The following is a 17,053-nucleotide window of genomic DNA, read 5'->3' on the forward strand; positions in this document are numbered from 1 at the left end:
TGTTTAGCTGCTGAGGGAGCATTTTCTTTGCCACTTCCTTCCCAAACTAGTTCTGATGCTCTCATCATTCTGAGGCTGACTTAGCAACATTTGTTCATTTATGAACAAGTGAGATGGGACCCAGAGTTATTTATATTTACATCAGAGCTCATGGTGCCTACGAAAGGGCCCCAAATGCTTAAATGACTGTTCCTCTGGAATTCCTTGTATCTGGAGTTTTTTTTTTTAATCTAAGTGTCTGGTCTTCTATAATCTCATATAAAACCTAAACTATCATAGAATCTAGCTTCAAATCTTTTCTCATAAATAATTTAGAGGTAATCTTTTCAGTGTTATCATGACACATTTTTCCAAAGGACAAGGTAGTTCTTACATTTGTACATTCTGGAAGAATGAGTAGAGCACAAGGCAAGGTATTTTCAGTGGATACATTCCTTTTATCCCTGAAGACGTGTCACTGGTCTTCATGAAATAATAGCTCTATGTAATAGCTCTATGTTTTCCCACAGTAAACAGAAGGTAAGACATCAGAACAACAAAGAACTGGTGAATTCTTCTTGGCCTTATTTCCAAGTTTAAAAGGAAAGGAGTGAGCAAGGCACTCTTTTGAGTCCCCAAAAATGAAGGGCAAGGTGAATGTAATAATGTCAGCACCCTTAAATGATTCAGTCGGAAGCTTAGGCAATTTTGAATCACATCATAACATCACTTATTTCATTCTTTGGTCTGTATCTTTTTTTCTCCTTAGGCCTGCTTTTACCTGCCATCCTTTCTTTTTTTTCTCTTTTTGATTCTGTCTGCCACCAATTCAATTTTCTAAGACCTTTCTAAAAATCCCAGTTCCATTAGCCATATTCTAATAAATTTGGCACTCTGCCTAAAATAATCTGAAATATTTTTTCCTCGTTATGGAATGATATTTCAGAAATGTATGGCTTTAACTTGTCACACATCATTTAAACAAAAAGACAATTTTTGCCTCAGTAGCTGTGGCTGTTTGGGCCTACAGATTTCTAATCTAATACTCGAGCAATTGCTTTTTAAGTACATCGTTTCACTAATGATTTATAAGTTTGTAAAGATCCTCGTACATCATCCCAAAGTAGTAAAGTAGCTGGTAAGAAACCATGAGAACTGATCAAAAGGATATGTTGTGTGAATAGTTCCATACACTAAGCAAATGGCTTGAGGGTAACCAAAGAAAGATCAGAAAGACTTTTTGATGGTGTTACCTACCTTTCTGATCTTTTAATAAACATAGGAATATCTTTAACATTAGAAGAAGAAATACTCTCATCATTTTTCCCAGCTATCACTCAAAGTCAGATACCTAGGTGTAGTATCTGCTTAAATATGAACCAAGACAAAAGTCTCTCCCCACCTGATTTTGAAAGAACACTATAAAAAAATTCTAAATTACAGAGGATAGGCACTAAAAATGGGAAAGGCAAAATGAGAAAAATACACTCATGGTGACTTTTCCATTTTCCTGCAGGGATTTTAAATTGATTGGGGGTGGGGTGGGGTAGAATGTCAAAATCTACCATGCTGAACTTTCCCTATGAAAATGCAAAGAAATCTCTGGGCCATAGTCAGCTGAGATTTGAATTGATATTAGTAAGGTGGCTTGGGTCTTTCTGTCTCTTTGAGTCAAATGTCGATTTCATTTCAAGCCATTTGCTTTGGGTAAGGATGGTAAAAGGCAGCAATTGGAGCAACAACAAAAAGGCTGAGACGATTACCATAGGCAATGGGGTAATTGCAAAGAAAAGAACTGCAAACCGAAGCAATAACTTACTGTAGCTACTTTCGCTATCGCTGGCATTAGAAGAAACATGTTCTGCAAGAACAGCACAGCAAATTAAAAAAAATACCAAGCATTGAAGAACAGCCAGAATGGAAAGGAATACACCCATGCATGGCTACTAGAGATGTGAGCAAAAGGCGAGTCAAAGGCTGCAGAAGAGATTGCATTAAGAAAATTTAGATTATCAAGATGAAAACTTTATCACCTTTGTACCACAAACTGTAGTAGATTTCTGTTTCTTCCTTGTAGTCAATAAGTGTTGAGTAGTGGCACTCAACACTTTGGGCAACAATAGTTTTTTAAAAAAAGGAAAATTATTTCATTTATTCAGCTCTGGTTTTCTTGATGTGTGTTACAAAGGCCAGTGTATCTCCAGCAAATGTTTCCTTGATTTTGAATCCTGGAGCTTCTGGTGTGTTTGGTACTATATTCCTGTAGGCTCTTAGGTTTACTCTTTAGTTATTTTTCAGAAACACTGATTTCACATTGGTCTTTGTACCTCTTGAATTTTTATTTCTATGTAAGTACTTCACAGATTCTCAAGATGATATGGGATTTTCCAAGTTGTTTCCTGTCTCAATGAGAGTAGATAAATCTTAGAAGGAGAAATGAGTCAGTCATATTTTTACATTAAGGTCTTTGATTGGATAGCTATTAGGTTTGGGGCAATGGAGCAGATAGGAGATAATGACATGAAAGAAGTTTTGAAATTCTTATTCTCAAAAACTTGCTTGTTTAATGACATTCCAAATTATTTTTTTTCTTTGCCAGTCCTGGCTTGAACTCAGGGCCTGAGCACTGTCCTGGGGTTTTCTCAAGGCTAGAGCTTTATCACTTGAGCCACAGAACCATTTTCAGCGTTTTTTCTCCCTCCTATATATGTGGTACTGAGGAATTAAACCTGGGTCTTCGTGCATGCTAGGCAAGCACTCTACCACTAGGCCAAACTCCTGGCCCCCCATTTTTTTTATACAAACACTTACTGAAACCCGAATGTGTACACTGATTATAATCCAGACTGTTTATCATCTGAAACTTTGGAAATAAATCCTAACTCAAATAACCTTTTTAAAGATTTAAGCTTATTTCAATTTTTAGGTCTTTTTCTAAAAAAAAAACTAGTACACTAACATTAGACCTAACACTATTCCCTAACAAAAGAAATGCTTGGGAATTATGCATTTTTGCCAGCTGAGTGTTTTCAAGCAAACAAATTCACATTAAGCATTTTCCTTTCTGCAGGTCTAGAACTGCACTGCTAGTGTGAATGGCAGGAGAAAGTGTGGATGGATCCATGTATGTTTGTTTTCTGTCAGTGAAAAGATGGCTGAAGCATGGAACCAATGCATCTCCATAGCACAATCACCTTAGCTACCTTGAATTGTCCCCAAATCTTCTGTTTAGTGATATGTGGTTTGAACTCAGGGACTTGAGCAATTCCTTTAGTCTGCTTTTTGCATGTTACTTTAGAGCTAGAATCTCTGATTTTTTTTTTTGCCTGAGTTGGCTTTGAATTAATAATTGTCTGAATCTCAGCTCTCTGAGTAACTAGGATTACAGTTGTGAGCCTCTGAGTGAATATGCTCAGGTTTTAATGAGTATATAAACATCTACATATTAAAATCTTTTTCCTTCTGAAATTGATAAATTTTCCTTGGTGATACTTGATGTCAGGTAGATCATGTTAAATTAGTATTTAAATTTCAGTCATAAGAATAATTTCCTATCACATTCTATGCAGTGACTCAAAGATAAAGTTTTCATCTTTAAAGAGACCAGTACTCTGCATCAGATTTTGTTTCTTATGTACATATACACACATAAAAATCCACTTTAGGTGTCATCACACAAGGTTAAATAAACAGCCCGAGCTGTTAAACAAAATCAAACACATCATACAGTTGCAAGAGTCTGTTCTGATTCCATTGGTGCCTACACAATGGGTTAGTGTTAAGGAATATCACATCATAGCACAGGATATTGATATACAAGCTCAGTATTTTTAATTGCCAAGTGCAATGAGACACAGACCAAAGACTTGAATAGAGAATGTAAAAGTCTGATAGAATTTTCCTTCTGTCCTACAGCTAATAAATCACTGACATCCAAAGATATTAATACAGATTGAAAGCTTTATCATACAAACGGTTCAAGGAGGATCACTGCAAGTCAGAGAAAAAAATCAAGTTAATAAGAAAGAATTATTTATGAAGGATCAAATGACTTATTTTTTGAGAATGCATGTTCCTTTTGATTAATTATAAAATGGCTTCTGTACTAATAGAAAACTACAACTCGATTATGGAATTTGGCAAGGTCATTAAATATTTCCATGTTGAAAAGGCAAAAGAAAGCACATAAAGAATATCACTACGTTGCTGTTCTAGAACATTCAGCTCACCCTTTCTTTCAACATGGTTTCTTGCTCTGGGTAGCAGGTAGACAGTAGAGCAAGTGGCACTGCCTGGCATCGGAACCATGTTGGCCATGTCACATGGTCAGAAAGGGAAGGTGTTAACTGCAACACAAGTTAGAGTGCCTGACACACTTTGCTTTCCAATGCTGACATGCAGAACAAAACAAGTGAAAATTACTTGGTGGGAACATTCACAGCTAGGTAACAAATAAAACTTGTATCTTGTGCATGCTAGGAGTGAAAGGCCCTCAGGTAAAGGAACAAAAGCCAAACTCAAAAGGAAAGGAAAAGAAAAATAAAAAGTTACAGTGACCATTCCTGGAAACTTACTCAGAGTCTTTGTTCCATAACCGTCGTCACCTAATCCGGGGATGTCCTGCATGGAAGTCCCCAGAGAGAGCAATGAGAGAGGAAGAACAGCCACGGAAGAGGAAGGTAGAAGTCAGTGGAGTTGAAATGGATACTACCATGACAGACCGTGCTGCCCAAACAGTCTGGATCCCAGTGGCTCTTTTGAAAAGGGCTTTTACCCCCATCTCTCTGGGCTGAGACTTCAGAAATTTTGGACAGGGAGATTTCAAGAAAAAAAAAGCGCAATGCAATAAGTTCCATTCATCCATGTTGCCACTGACACATGTTTCTTAGAACAGCGATCTCCTCCAACTTTGGGATCAAAAGTCAGAGGTTTCGTATTTATCAGTATCAGCTTACTGCTTGACAAGTATTTAATGTATAATGGGAGCAAAAGAATGAGTTCATGTGCCAGGATACGATAAAGGGATACTAATTGCTCCCCAATTAGTTAGGTTAGCATTCCAAAAAATCATTTAGGGCAATAGAACTGAACACTCTTCTTGCCCCCAACCACCCCCCAAAATTTGTCTGGAGCCCTAGGGTGTTGTGTGAGTTTTCAGAAAAGTCAAAGCAGACCCATTCCTGCTCACTACGAAATGTTGGCTGGAAGCAAAGCCTACATTTGAGTTAGTCCCTCTCCGTTGCTTTCTAGAAAGAATAGCCACGCCCAGGATCCAGACTGCAGTCAAGCACTGGTCACAGTAGTAAGCCCTCACCTGCCTGCCTGCCGTGTTGTTTGCCTGGTGTGTGGCGTGGGAGAGCCTAGACATGCGTGCTGCCGTGAAAGATTTGTTGTTTTGCTCTTGTGTTGCATGTGACATTATCTTTGCGAATCTACTTACGTTCAGGATCACTGGTTTCCTGCTCACTCTGCTCCTTGTTCTTGTAGAATGGGAATTTTCGTGAAAAGATGAAGCTCTTTTTACGCTTGTCATTGAATGACTGTGAAGGAGAAAAGGCATGGGGCAAAAACAGGGGACGTCTAATTGTTGTCACACTCATGCTGACAAAACAACTAGTCTGTAAAAGCAGAGAGAGCTGGAGTGACACAAGTGGATACTCTATAGAGGTGTTAGGAGGTTCTAAAGGAAGAATCTCTTTTCAAGGAGTTTCCATTCTGAATTAAAACATCTTGTGAAAACTCAAGATTTCCAGATAGATGGGGATGGGGGGAAGGTTTTGTCCTGGCTCTACAGCCTGGTTGCCTTTTTTTTTTTTTTGGACAGTAATGAAATCTTTCTGAACCATGATATCTTTCTCTACAAAAAGGAGAATGAAGATGACAGTAGCTGGTAGGTGATGACACATATGACAATATAAACATCAACTGCTAAACAAATTTCATAGTCAGGCAGCAATTACTTCTAGTGTCTACACTTTGACAGCTTAGAAATTATTTCCAGGATGACAATGTGGCTCAAGTGGTAGAGCAGTAGCCATGAGCAAAAAATGCTCAGGGAGGTACAGTGCCTAGGCCTTGAGTTCAAGCCCCAGTTGGTGACAGTCACTAATTTATATTGTGGTAAAATAAGAATGGCTGCCTTCAAGAACTATGTATACACACACATGCACACCATTCCATTAGCTTAAAGAAGCTGAATTAAAATACATAGTATAGTTTAAATGTATTTATTCATATTATGTGGCTTATCTACAATACTTTACCTGAGGCTTTTCTTATTCCTATTATATAGACCATAGAAATCATTTGTAAGTGACAAATATGAAATTAATATGTTTCACAAACTTAATTACTATCCTCATTTGGTTGAGAATTATTAGAAACACTTAAAATAATTCCCGGAGGAACAGGGTTTATTACCCACACATTTTAAAGTCAGTGTGCCTATGTTGTGAATATAACAGCAGCTGGTAGGAAGTATTGCAGAGCTAGCAAGGTGGCTACTTGGAAGGGAAGAGTATTTGGGGACTGCTTAGGTCTTGTCCTATTGGTGGCACTGATCCCACTGTCCTGAACTCTGATTAGATGGCACAAATAACTCCATTCAGAAAGAACTGTCACATCAATTTAATGGGCCTTAATAAGACTATGAATAAGAATACTTTATTAAATATTAGATTTATTCTTTTTCAGAATTAATGACGGCAGAGGACAAATTTTGTTTCATATTTTGTTTCATATCAGATAATTGTATTTCTTTTCTTCCCTGAGAGTATATTTTTCAAATTCAGGATTTATGCCTCTGCTGACAGTATAGTTCAATATGGTTTCATCTGGTTGGTAATTGTAGAATAACCTCCAAAAAAAAAAAAAAAGGTTGGGAATGAGCCTTAAATTGTCCCAGTTAAAATGATCATCCTTAAAGAAACATTAAATATTTTTTGCAGCACTCCAGTTTCATGCTACTTTTACATTTGAAGCATATTTAAATTTTAGTAACTGAAAAACAAAAGAAAAATACCATGTAAGAATTAATGGCAAGTGATATTTGTAAGATATGTTAGACATTTATCTTCAACATTACAGATGATCTCATGCAAAAAATTATGAATTTTCATGCAAATAAAAAAAACAACAGTGCCAAGAGGAGGAAAGCCCGGTGGAAAAACACACACAGATGGATTAGGTAATGACTTTCAGGGCTGCATGCAACTGGCATCATTTAAATTGTCTCAAGGGTCAAAGGGAAATGAGAAGGTGTTGTTTCTGATTCTTTTATGTCTCAAAGCAAGGAATGTAATAATATTTCCCAAGCATGAAAATGCTATGTATCACTAGTTATCTGATTTGGGACTTAATACTGTGCACCATTTATAAAGGACAGATAATAGATATTAACATAATAAATAGAAAATTTTTGAGCTTAGTCTTATTAGCAAAAACCATTTTGTAATGAAATTACGGGTTACACTTCCTGATATATAACCAAATCACTTCATTTCATACAGATTTACTAGTCACACACTTAGGCTAATATTTTTGCTACTGTAATTTTTTTAAATGTAGGAAATATAAGTCTGGGACATGATGTTAGATGAGAATAATCCTATGTTTTGTGGCAGAAAACTTTGAATAGTGAGTCTGAAAACACCAAAGGTGGCATTGGGTAGGCTGGCATAATGACAAATTTTGTTTTGGAATTTGCCATAAGTCATTCAGTTTTATGACTAAAAAGGTGATAAATGCTTAATAACTGTCAACTATTATGTGTCCAGCTTAGTTCTACAAGCACAACTTGTGTATAAACTCTATGCTAATTTTATGAGGTTGCTCCTGTACTTGCTCAGCATCACAATGGTAATAAGCAGTAAAGAACTGAATTTTCTATATAACTTTCATTGCAAATCTTGTAAGCTCAGATTATCTGAAACCTAAACATGCTTCAGATTTAAAGTTATTAGCATTTGACTCTTATATGTGCTAGTGGATTTAGTAACATCTCTTTTGGTGTTCCTGCTATGATCTCTTACATACACACATTCATGTATTTGAGGACTTTATGTAAAAAAAAATTAAAAAGAACATCAGTGGAAAAGGTCATGAATGCACTTTAACAATGATTACTTATGACAGGTAAATCTACAGAGAAAAGTAGATTAGTGATTGCTTATGATTGGGGTAAGACAGAGTGGGGAAGTGACAGCTCACGGGTATAGGGTTTTAGGGTATATTGTTCTCAAATTGGATTATGGTGATAGCTGCATAATCCCGTGAATATGCTAAGAAAAAATTTAATTCTATACTGTAAGTGAATGAATAATATTCTATGTGAGTGACGTCTGTGAGTTATATATCAAGAAGACCATTTAAAAAGCAAGCTCTCCCCAACCCACACCAACAGAAGCAAGGAAATAATAGCTATAGGATTCTTGTTTTACTTGAATGCTCTACGACTCTTGCTGTCTTTTGTGGCCCTGGTTTGTGTCAGTTAAGTGAACATCTTTCATGTTGTGACAGACATTAGTATCTTATCACTATCATTCTCATACACGACCCCCCCCCACCCCCATCAAATGATATAAAGATTGCATAGCCCGATTCCCAGATGTAATGCATTGGTGAGCTGGTTTAAATTCCTGCTTCACAAAGATAGCAAAAGTCTCGAAACCGTGTATTTCCCTCCTGCCCCCAAATTCCATGTTTTGAAAGACATGAGAGAATGGAAAGCTTTTCTTCTGGAAAACTTGCCTGCTCTACTTTCTCAAATGTTTCATAGTTCTAAAATGTCATCTTCGTGATAAGAATCTTCTTCGGGGTGGATATAGACTTAAATTTACACTCAGATATACTTTTTGTGTAGCCTCTTGTGTTTTCTTGGGAAAGTTGTTACTGTAGATTTGCTGTAGTCCAGCACAAGGCCAGTCCTTATCTCCACCACCACCAAAAAACTTTATATGCATACACACACACACACACACTTCGCCAGTCCTGGGGTTTGAGCTCAAGACTAGAACTAAGGATTCCTTGGTACCACATACATAGTAAAAACAAGCCCAGGTCTTCGTACATACTAGGCAAGCACTCTTACCAGTAGGCCAAACTCTCGACCCCATAATTTATAGTCTTGATGTGTGGTAATGGCATTGTGATCATGTCATATGAAAGCATTTACAGTTGAAATGACCTCATGAATTAGACAAAAGAATGAGAAAATATTCCTTTGGTTCTATCTGCCCACTAAAGTTCAACACTACCTTTAGAATACATACTGAAACAATGTGAAATATGTTCTAGGACTGAGCAAGTGAATAAAGCAGGGATGCCGCTGGGAATGAGAACTGGCATTGTGAACAAAAGACATGGAATACAGAAGGAGAAGAATCTCATAGTAATTAGAGGCATTAGCTTACAGACTGTCTATAATGTCTAACTCGGCCTCACAAATAAGCCTGAGTACAATGATATATGTGTAGCCAAAAGTACATATAAATCTTTTGAAAAATGACATTACAAGTCAAAAATCTAATTTCTTTTTTTTGTCACAAAGGGCCAATTCCAAGGCTGGATCAAGGAACATACAAGGTCAGTCTAAAACATTTTGTTGGGATCGAAAGTGGTATTCAACAAAAATAGTACTCAAACAAAACCTAATACAACATGGCGTGTGAAAACGATACTACTGAAGCCAAACCTAGATAGGTAATTTGAATAATGATAGTAGTATCTTAAACTAGATAATTGAAAAGAAGAAATTAAAAAGAGGGAGGAACTCCCTCCCACTCTCATTTCTCTATAGTCCAAGCTAGTGGCCTGAAACATACATCCTTCCTGCCTCAGTTTTCCCCTCTGAAGTGCTGGAATTAAATATATTCACCACCCCCACTTTGCTTAAAACAGCTCTTACAGCAGAATCCCAGCCAATCATTAGAGAAGGAATAATGTGGTGAGGAGATCTCTGTCTTACAACTACCATAGTAATAGTTTATACACTGGTTTGCAGTAGCCACAGGTACTGAATTTTCATGTCCTCACATATTACAAAGATTAAGCACGAAAAGTTGGTTGTGAACTCCTTTGTAGTAAGAGATTGTGAAAGGAATCACTAACTTGTGGGGCAGTCAAACACAACTGCTTTCTGATGGGAAGGTAAACTGAGAAGTGTGCAACATCAAGAGTATAGTATTGTAATTAAAAAAGGGTGAGTTCCAACTAACATTACAGAAATAATAAAGCAAATTAAGATACATCCTCTTAAAATATATGTTCTGAAAAAAATGTCATCTTCTTTTTTTGATAGAATGTCATTTCCTCTCAAAATATTTCACTGGAATGGAAGAGTTTACCATTCTATGGTTCATGTTTTTAAATTCTCATGAGGCCTAAAAAGAAATGAACTCATTTAGTACTTAGACTACATCTTGTAGCTTCCTTATGTCTTGTAGCTTTCTTTTTTGTTACTACTTTGAGTTTAATTCTGATTAAAATTCAGCAGAAGGGTACATGGGTAATAATCATCCTCAACTGGTTGATTATTCAAAAAATGAGTACCAATCATCTTTGACCTCAAATGACAAAATCCTGCACATTCGCTGAATCTTTTGTATTCCTTTCTAAAAAGTGGAATGAATCCCCAAATGAAATCTCTGGACTCTGAATCCAGTAAAAGAATTAGGGTAGCCAAGTTTCTCTTTGATTTTGAGACCTAATATATCAGTGACATTTTCCCAAGAAAATGTTCTTCTCCCTCATCCTGCATTCTCATGGAGCTACAACTAGTTAGGCAGATCTTTTTTTTTTTTTAATTCAAGCCTGTCCCTGCGCTGTACTACTTTGAGCCAAAACACCATTTCTGTTACTTGGGTTCTCTGTTGTCCTTTACAATCAAAAGGCATCCCACCTTCTCTCTTGAGTAAATTCAAATCACACTGTGTATAATAGTTCAATAACTTCTAGAGTAAAACTATGTATGGCTCATAAGCTGGTCAAGCCCTCTTTGTAATTAAAGTTTAATTGTGGTACAATCACGGTCCTTTAGGGATACAACAAAGGCTAAAATATTCACATCTGGGCTTTAAATAATAGATTTTTAAAAATTCTTTACTTAAGGTCACCAAAAAGTTCTAGGATATCCAATTTAATGTTTATTCACTCTTGGAAAATAAAACACCCTCTTCCTCAATCTCACATGCTTTATCATCTCCCAGAAGAACTTGCCTCACCAAACTCTAGGATATATCAGTATTTTCATTGTCCTACCTAGAAAAAAATCTGTTCAGATTACAAAAAAGCTGGGACATTCCTTGTTCTTTTCTCTCATTTCCTTCTTCTCCATACTTGTTCCGTAAGCAACTGCCCACTCTGATGACTTCATTGTACCAAAATAATTATTTCCAGCCATCTCGAGAACTGTATGTCTAATACCTACTTAGATGTCTTATCTGTGTCCCATTAACACCTTACAAATATTTTGATCTTCCTCCTGTACCCAGAAACAAAGTAAGCAGAAGTAGAATTCCAATGAGACAGAACACTTGTGTTACCCTTGACTCCTTTGTTTCTCTCATACATTTCATCCAACCTGTCTATAAATCCTGTGTTCTCAGTGCTTTAGAGTACATCTATAGAGTACATCTATAATCTCTGACCACTGTCTCCAGCTGGTTCTTATATTTGCTCATTTTCCCTATATTCTGTCATCCTCATAGCAGCCAGGGTAATCAATCCCCTAAAAATCTTTTTTTTAAAGTATATCTTTCATTGAATAAAGGAGTTGCCACTTAAGAAAGCAGTTTATGAATATAAGGCAACACATCTTCATCAATATCAACATAAAAGTCTTTGTTCAGATGACCTTATAATTCAAAAGCCTCCAGTGGTTTCCATCTCATTCAGAAGAAAACCTACCTGTCTTCAGAACTTTTCACAATCTGGCTGCCACTTAGATTTCATCTGTTTCTGTGAGGTCTCTTTTCTCTGCAGTGCTGCACCTGCTGCTTTCCTTTGAATCCATCTCATCTTGCTTTGGAAATGTTGCCCTCTCTCCCTCTGTTTACAGTCTTTTGATTCCTCTTTCAAAATCCCTCACAAACCTCTCCTTACCAGGGAGACTGCTTTCTGACTAAATTACCTAAAATATAATCAGCCCTACCCCTCTTCCCATATTCTTTTTTCCTTTAAAAAAATATACACACACAGGTTACTATTGCTTTTTCCTAATAGGAATGTAAACTTCCCCAAAATAAGGACCCCCCCCCCACTTTTTTGTTGGTTGTGGGCTTGAACTCTTAGCTCCTCAGCTCAAGGCTACACCTTGAGCCACAGCGCCATCTCCAGTTTTCTGGTGGTTAAATGGAGATAAGAGTCTCTGGGACTTTAGTGCCTATACTGGCTTTGAATGGCAATCCTTAAATCTCAGCCTCCTGAGTTAGCTAGGATTACAGGCATGAGCCCCTGCGCCTGGCCCTTTCTCTCATAAAATGCATATACATGCTATATGCTTAATAAATATTTGTTGAATAAGTGCTCCATTTTTGTGTGCTTACATTCTAGCACTTATTTCAATCTATGAATTTTTTTTTTACTTGGCTATCTCCCCCCCCGATCATATGAATATTGTTGCATAGATTCACCCTTTGATCTTTTTTATTATGCCCCTTCCCTTCTCCAAATCAGATAAACATATAGTGACAACAGTAATAATCCAAAGGACTGTGGTGGGGGGGGCACAAGAAAAAAGAAATAACTTTACACAGCACATTAAAAAAATAGCTACATACATATGACCATATGGAATGATGCTAATTGAAATGAGTTCTAAGATATGGAAACAAGAGGCTTTTATTTTTTAATCTCAGCATTTTCAATATTTCTCAAACCCAGTACAGTCTGCTGGAAATCCACGACCAATGCAGAAACTGATTTAACTTGCAAGTAAGTGGGAGGATTTTTCAAGTGGGCCAGTTATCAAAGGTGGAGTTAGTCTAAGGGAAGAACCTTACCACTAATAGAAGTATCAATGAAAACTCAGAAGTAGGGAAAACATGGATTAAAGACAGTGGAAAGGGAATGTGGTATAAGAATAAGCAACAGTCAAATCATCACAGCACATTTCTGCTGACTTAAAGCTGTTTGACTTTATACCATAAAACTTTGCCTGCACATCACTGGACTAAGGAGGCCTCCCAAAACTACTGGTTTAGCTTCTATGTCTTGTGGCTCCTGCTTCACTACAGAGTAGTGAAGACAACATCACAGAATGCTCCTGACATACGTGACAGGAACCCCTTGCAGAAGCAAAGGAAACTTCTTTCTTATTTATTAAAAAAAATAAATCCAATTAATGACCCAGTGGAGTTGGGTCTGCTTGTCAAATCAAGAACTCTTTTCTGTCACTAACTGGGCAGTAGCTCAGGGGTTCCTTCAACTCTTGCAGAACTGTAATTTTTACATGTCTGGGCTGGGAGCTTCCCAGCAATTCCAAAGAGTCCATTTTGTGTGATCTCTGATAGGCTTGTAGTTTTACAAGTATGCTTTAGTCATGGTTAAACGAGACTCTAAACATGCCCACAGTGAGACCACAGCAGAATATTCTTAGAGGATCACAAGGGCTCAACAGCTGTGTACACATGATCATATATAATGATGCTATGAAAATGAGCTATCCTTTGACTATGGGCCAAAGCAGGGAACAGAGATCTTAGTCTATGCCCTCATTTGGGACTTCTTGAGAGTACAGGAGTATGGATGGGGTCTACCTAAACACTCCAAGTGTCCTATCGCAGTGGAGGATGACAGCCTCGTGAGGCAGGAAATCAGTGCACATTGCCTGACAGCTAGAGAGAGGACAGGCAGGACAGAAGGGAGGGAACAGCATGGCTCCCAACGCCATGACAGATGGTGGTGAGGGTGCTCACTCACCCACCCACAGGACATGGAGAAGTGGCCTGGAGCAACCCCATAGCTCTGGCTATGCCCCTGTTCTAGGGGCTCAGTATAGCTCAAGAAATCAGACCCCCAAAAAATAAAAGCAAAAATTGCCAGGTAGGGATGGCATTAAGCTACAAAGCTTGTGAACCACAACAATAACAGAGACAACATAGCAGATGAGAGGAACGCTAGTTATAATAGGTATTATTGGAAAACAACAAATAACGATATTGGTGTGGATCTGGGGGAGAAACCCTTATAGACTATGGTAAGAATGTGAATACAGCTTTATGGAGAACTGTATGGAAGTTTCTCAAATTAGAACTAGTTAAGAACCAGTGGCTTGGCTGTAATTCTAGCTGTTTAGGAGGTTGAGAGCTGAGGATCAACGTTCAAAACTATCCTGAAAGTCCACGAGACACTCCAATTAATCACCAAAAGGCTAAATGTAGAGCTGTGGTTCAAGTGGTAGAGTGCTAGCCATACCGAGTTTAAGTCCCAGCACTGGAACAAATACATCTAGAACTAGATCTATCATATGATGAGCTGCCCCACTTCTGAGTATGTATGCAAACAGGAAATGAGCATACAGAACAAACATGTGCATGCCCATGTTTACTGCAGCGCTATTCAGAATAGCTAAGATATGGAGTCAACCACCCTAGATATCTACTCAGAAAGAAATATATCCGCAAAAAGCCATTATTATGGTTTACATGTACTTTGGACCCGAGAAAGTTCGTGTGTTGAAATGTGGTCCCCAATGAATGGAATGGGGTGAAAAGGTATTTGGGGGTCACTAGAGCATCACTCTGGAGGAATTAATGTTTCCCTCATGGAGTGAGTTTTTCTGAAAATGAGCTGATATAAAAATCAGGACTAGCTCTGATCATTCTTTCTGGCGTCCTATCTTACCATATGAGCTTTCCCTCCTATAACAGTTGTGCTACAAGGTCACTGCCGAAGCCCAGCTAATGCAGCACTATACTCACGAATCACTAGAACTATCAACTAAATAAACCCCCAACTAAGCTTCCCAGACACAGGCATTTCATTATAGCTAAGAAAACTGAACACAGATATACACCAAGACTGTCCATAATGACTTCAAACTGCAAACAAAACCCATCAGCACAGTGCTAAATGGTACAAAGCAGATAAAAAGAAGTATTATAGAATAAGCAAAAGGTCAGTGGTAAAAACCATACCAAGTACATAGGCAAGAACTGGGTTCAAGTTATTTTTCTAAATAAATAAATAAATGTAGGTAGGTAGGTAGATTTTTCTCTCTATTGACTTGACTGGTAGTTAGCAGCCTTCCCCTCTATCTCATTAACACCCATTAGTGTTAGGCTTAGATGTTCTACCACAGGCTGCCAATGGATGGCACTATGTGCACATATCTTTTCCAGTATGAGATAAGGTAGGTATTAAGGGTCAATAAAAAATGTTATTTCTAAACCAGTCCCAGCAAAAATTAATGAGAGACCATCTTGGAAAAACAGAGAAGAAAGAGGAGAAGGTGGAAAAAGAGGAGGAAGAAGAAAAGAAATAGAAGAGTCTACTAAGTATTATCTACATTTCCCTACCTCTTAAAGAGGAGCAGGTAACCTATCACTTTTATTTCTGTATCTCTGGGCTTTTAGATCATGATAGGCATTAATTTTTAGCTGTCATTATAATAAGCAGCAGAGGTAACTTAGATATTTGCGTACTGCATTTGAGGTCGGCCAGGCCTAACCAGGGAAGGCATGCCATGAAAAAAAATTCAATGAAGAAAGGGATATTATTACTGACTCTACAGAAGTAAAAACATAATTTAGAAATGGATACATAAAAGTGGTATACCAGTAGATGAACTGAACAAATCTCTACAAAGACAGGAACTACCAAAATTCTCCCAGGAGAAATCTAGAAGCTGTGACTAGACCTGTAAGAAGACACTGCATTGACAATTACAAATACCATATGGACAAGAAAGCCCAGACTTTGTGGGGAATTTTAAGTTTTTACTGGTGAATTCTAAATATTTGATGAAGAATGAATTGCAAGCAATTCTCACAAACTTTTTCAAAAGACAAAAAAGGGAACACTTTCTAATTCACAGTACAAGCCCATTATTACTCAAATAAAACTAGAGATATCAAACTGAATTGATCACAGCTGACTTAAGCATCTGACTATTATTCAAAATAGAAAATGACCAAACGTTTACAAGTACTCTGCATTTTAATAAATAGAACATGTGCTTCATATTATAGTCTTAGAAAATATTCCAGGAAATTAAATTATTGAATTAAAATGATAGACAGTTTCAAATTAATGAAACATTACCAGACCATTTTTCGGTAACATTTTTATCATTGGTTCTTAGTTTACATCTAGTCCAATGACATATCCTGATTGCTCTATTAGCCCCCTATGTTTTCCTTATTACCTCATTATAATGTAAGGCATGGATGACAGAGTATTTAAATCTGTTAGCCTATGGGCAAGATTTATTAAGGCACATAAGAAGAAAATGCTGATCTATCTTATAGCTGAACAATTAAGGCCCTGGTTTTTTTTATTAAAATATTCTCTGCTTAAATACCAAGTTTTCTAAAACCAGTTACTGATCTCAAAATATAAACTTCTGTTATCTTTTAAAGCTTGAGGACTAAGACAATAAAAATTCGGACAAAAATTATACCTGGCTAAATAGCATCTTGGAGCACCATACCAATCAAACTCAAGTCAGTAAGATATGGAGGTTCAAATATCAAACACAGTACCTTTTCACCAGAATCTTCCACAGTCCTCCTCCTGCCCTACAAACTTCAAACTTTGTTTGATCACTGAGTCTTAGGTTTAGGTGAATGGCTGTTTCAAGTTCATTAATGCTGATGGGACTTTCACATAAGTAGAGTGGGTCACTCATTTATTTATGAATCAATTATAAAAACTTATACATATTAATTTACTTTATTAGTACTTTTATTGGATTCTACTATTTCCCACTGTGTATCAGTCCTTTTGTTAAGCTCTTTTAGTTCTTTGATCTTCATTTAGACATTTATATTTAGAATCAGTCTCAGAATACATTAAATTTTATTATTTCTAGTACTATGTCATTTGCTTTGCCAATTTATGCCTTATTTTTCAAAGG

General features: G+C 37.1%; 1 protein-coding gene and 1 long non-coding RNA gene across 24 annotated transcripts in view; one reads left to right on the plus strand and one right to left on the minus strand.

Annotated features, from left to right (window-relative positions):
• LOC150053574 (uncharacterized) overlaps positions 1 to 17,053 on the plus strand; it is a 151,796-nt gene that overhangs the window by 134,097 nt on the left and 646 nt on the right. The window contains exons 4-5 of the long non-coding RNA XR_016538097.1: positions 9,527 to 9,561; positions 15,371 to 15,511. This is a non-coding gene — a long non-coding RNA (uncharacterized LOC150053574). The remainder of the gene's footprint in view (positions 1 to 9,526; positions 9,562 to 15,370; positions 15,512 to 17,053) is intronic.
• The window catches only part of Dlg2 (discs large MAGUK scaffold protein 2), a 1,918,473-nt gene that overhangs the window by 28,877 nt on the left and 1,872,543 nt on the right, over positions 1 to 17,053 (minus strand). For 17 of the 23 annotated variants that reach the window (XM_090348516.1, XM_090348524.1, XM_090348531.1 and 14 more), the window contains one exon: positions 5,420 to 5,519. In XM_090348516.1, coding sequence (XP_090204642.1) covers positions 5,420 to 5,519 — 100 coding nt within the window. Of the gene's footprint in view, positions 1 to 4,553; positions 4,600 to 5,419; positions 5,520 to 17,053 lie in introns of all 23 variants that reach the window. The other 6 variants (XM_090348525.1, XM_090348517.1, XM_090348541.1 and 3 more) reach the window with 1 other exon arrangement.

This window comes from Megascapheus bottae, chromosome 16 (genome assembly GCF_031878675.1).
Source record: "Megascapheus bottae isolate mThoBot1 chromosome 16, mThoBot2.hap1, whole genome shotgun sequence".
Classification (NCBI taxonomy): domain Eukaryota; kingdom Metazoa; phylum Chordata; class Mammalia; order Rodentia; family Geomyidae; genus Megascapheus; species Megascapheus bottae.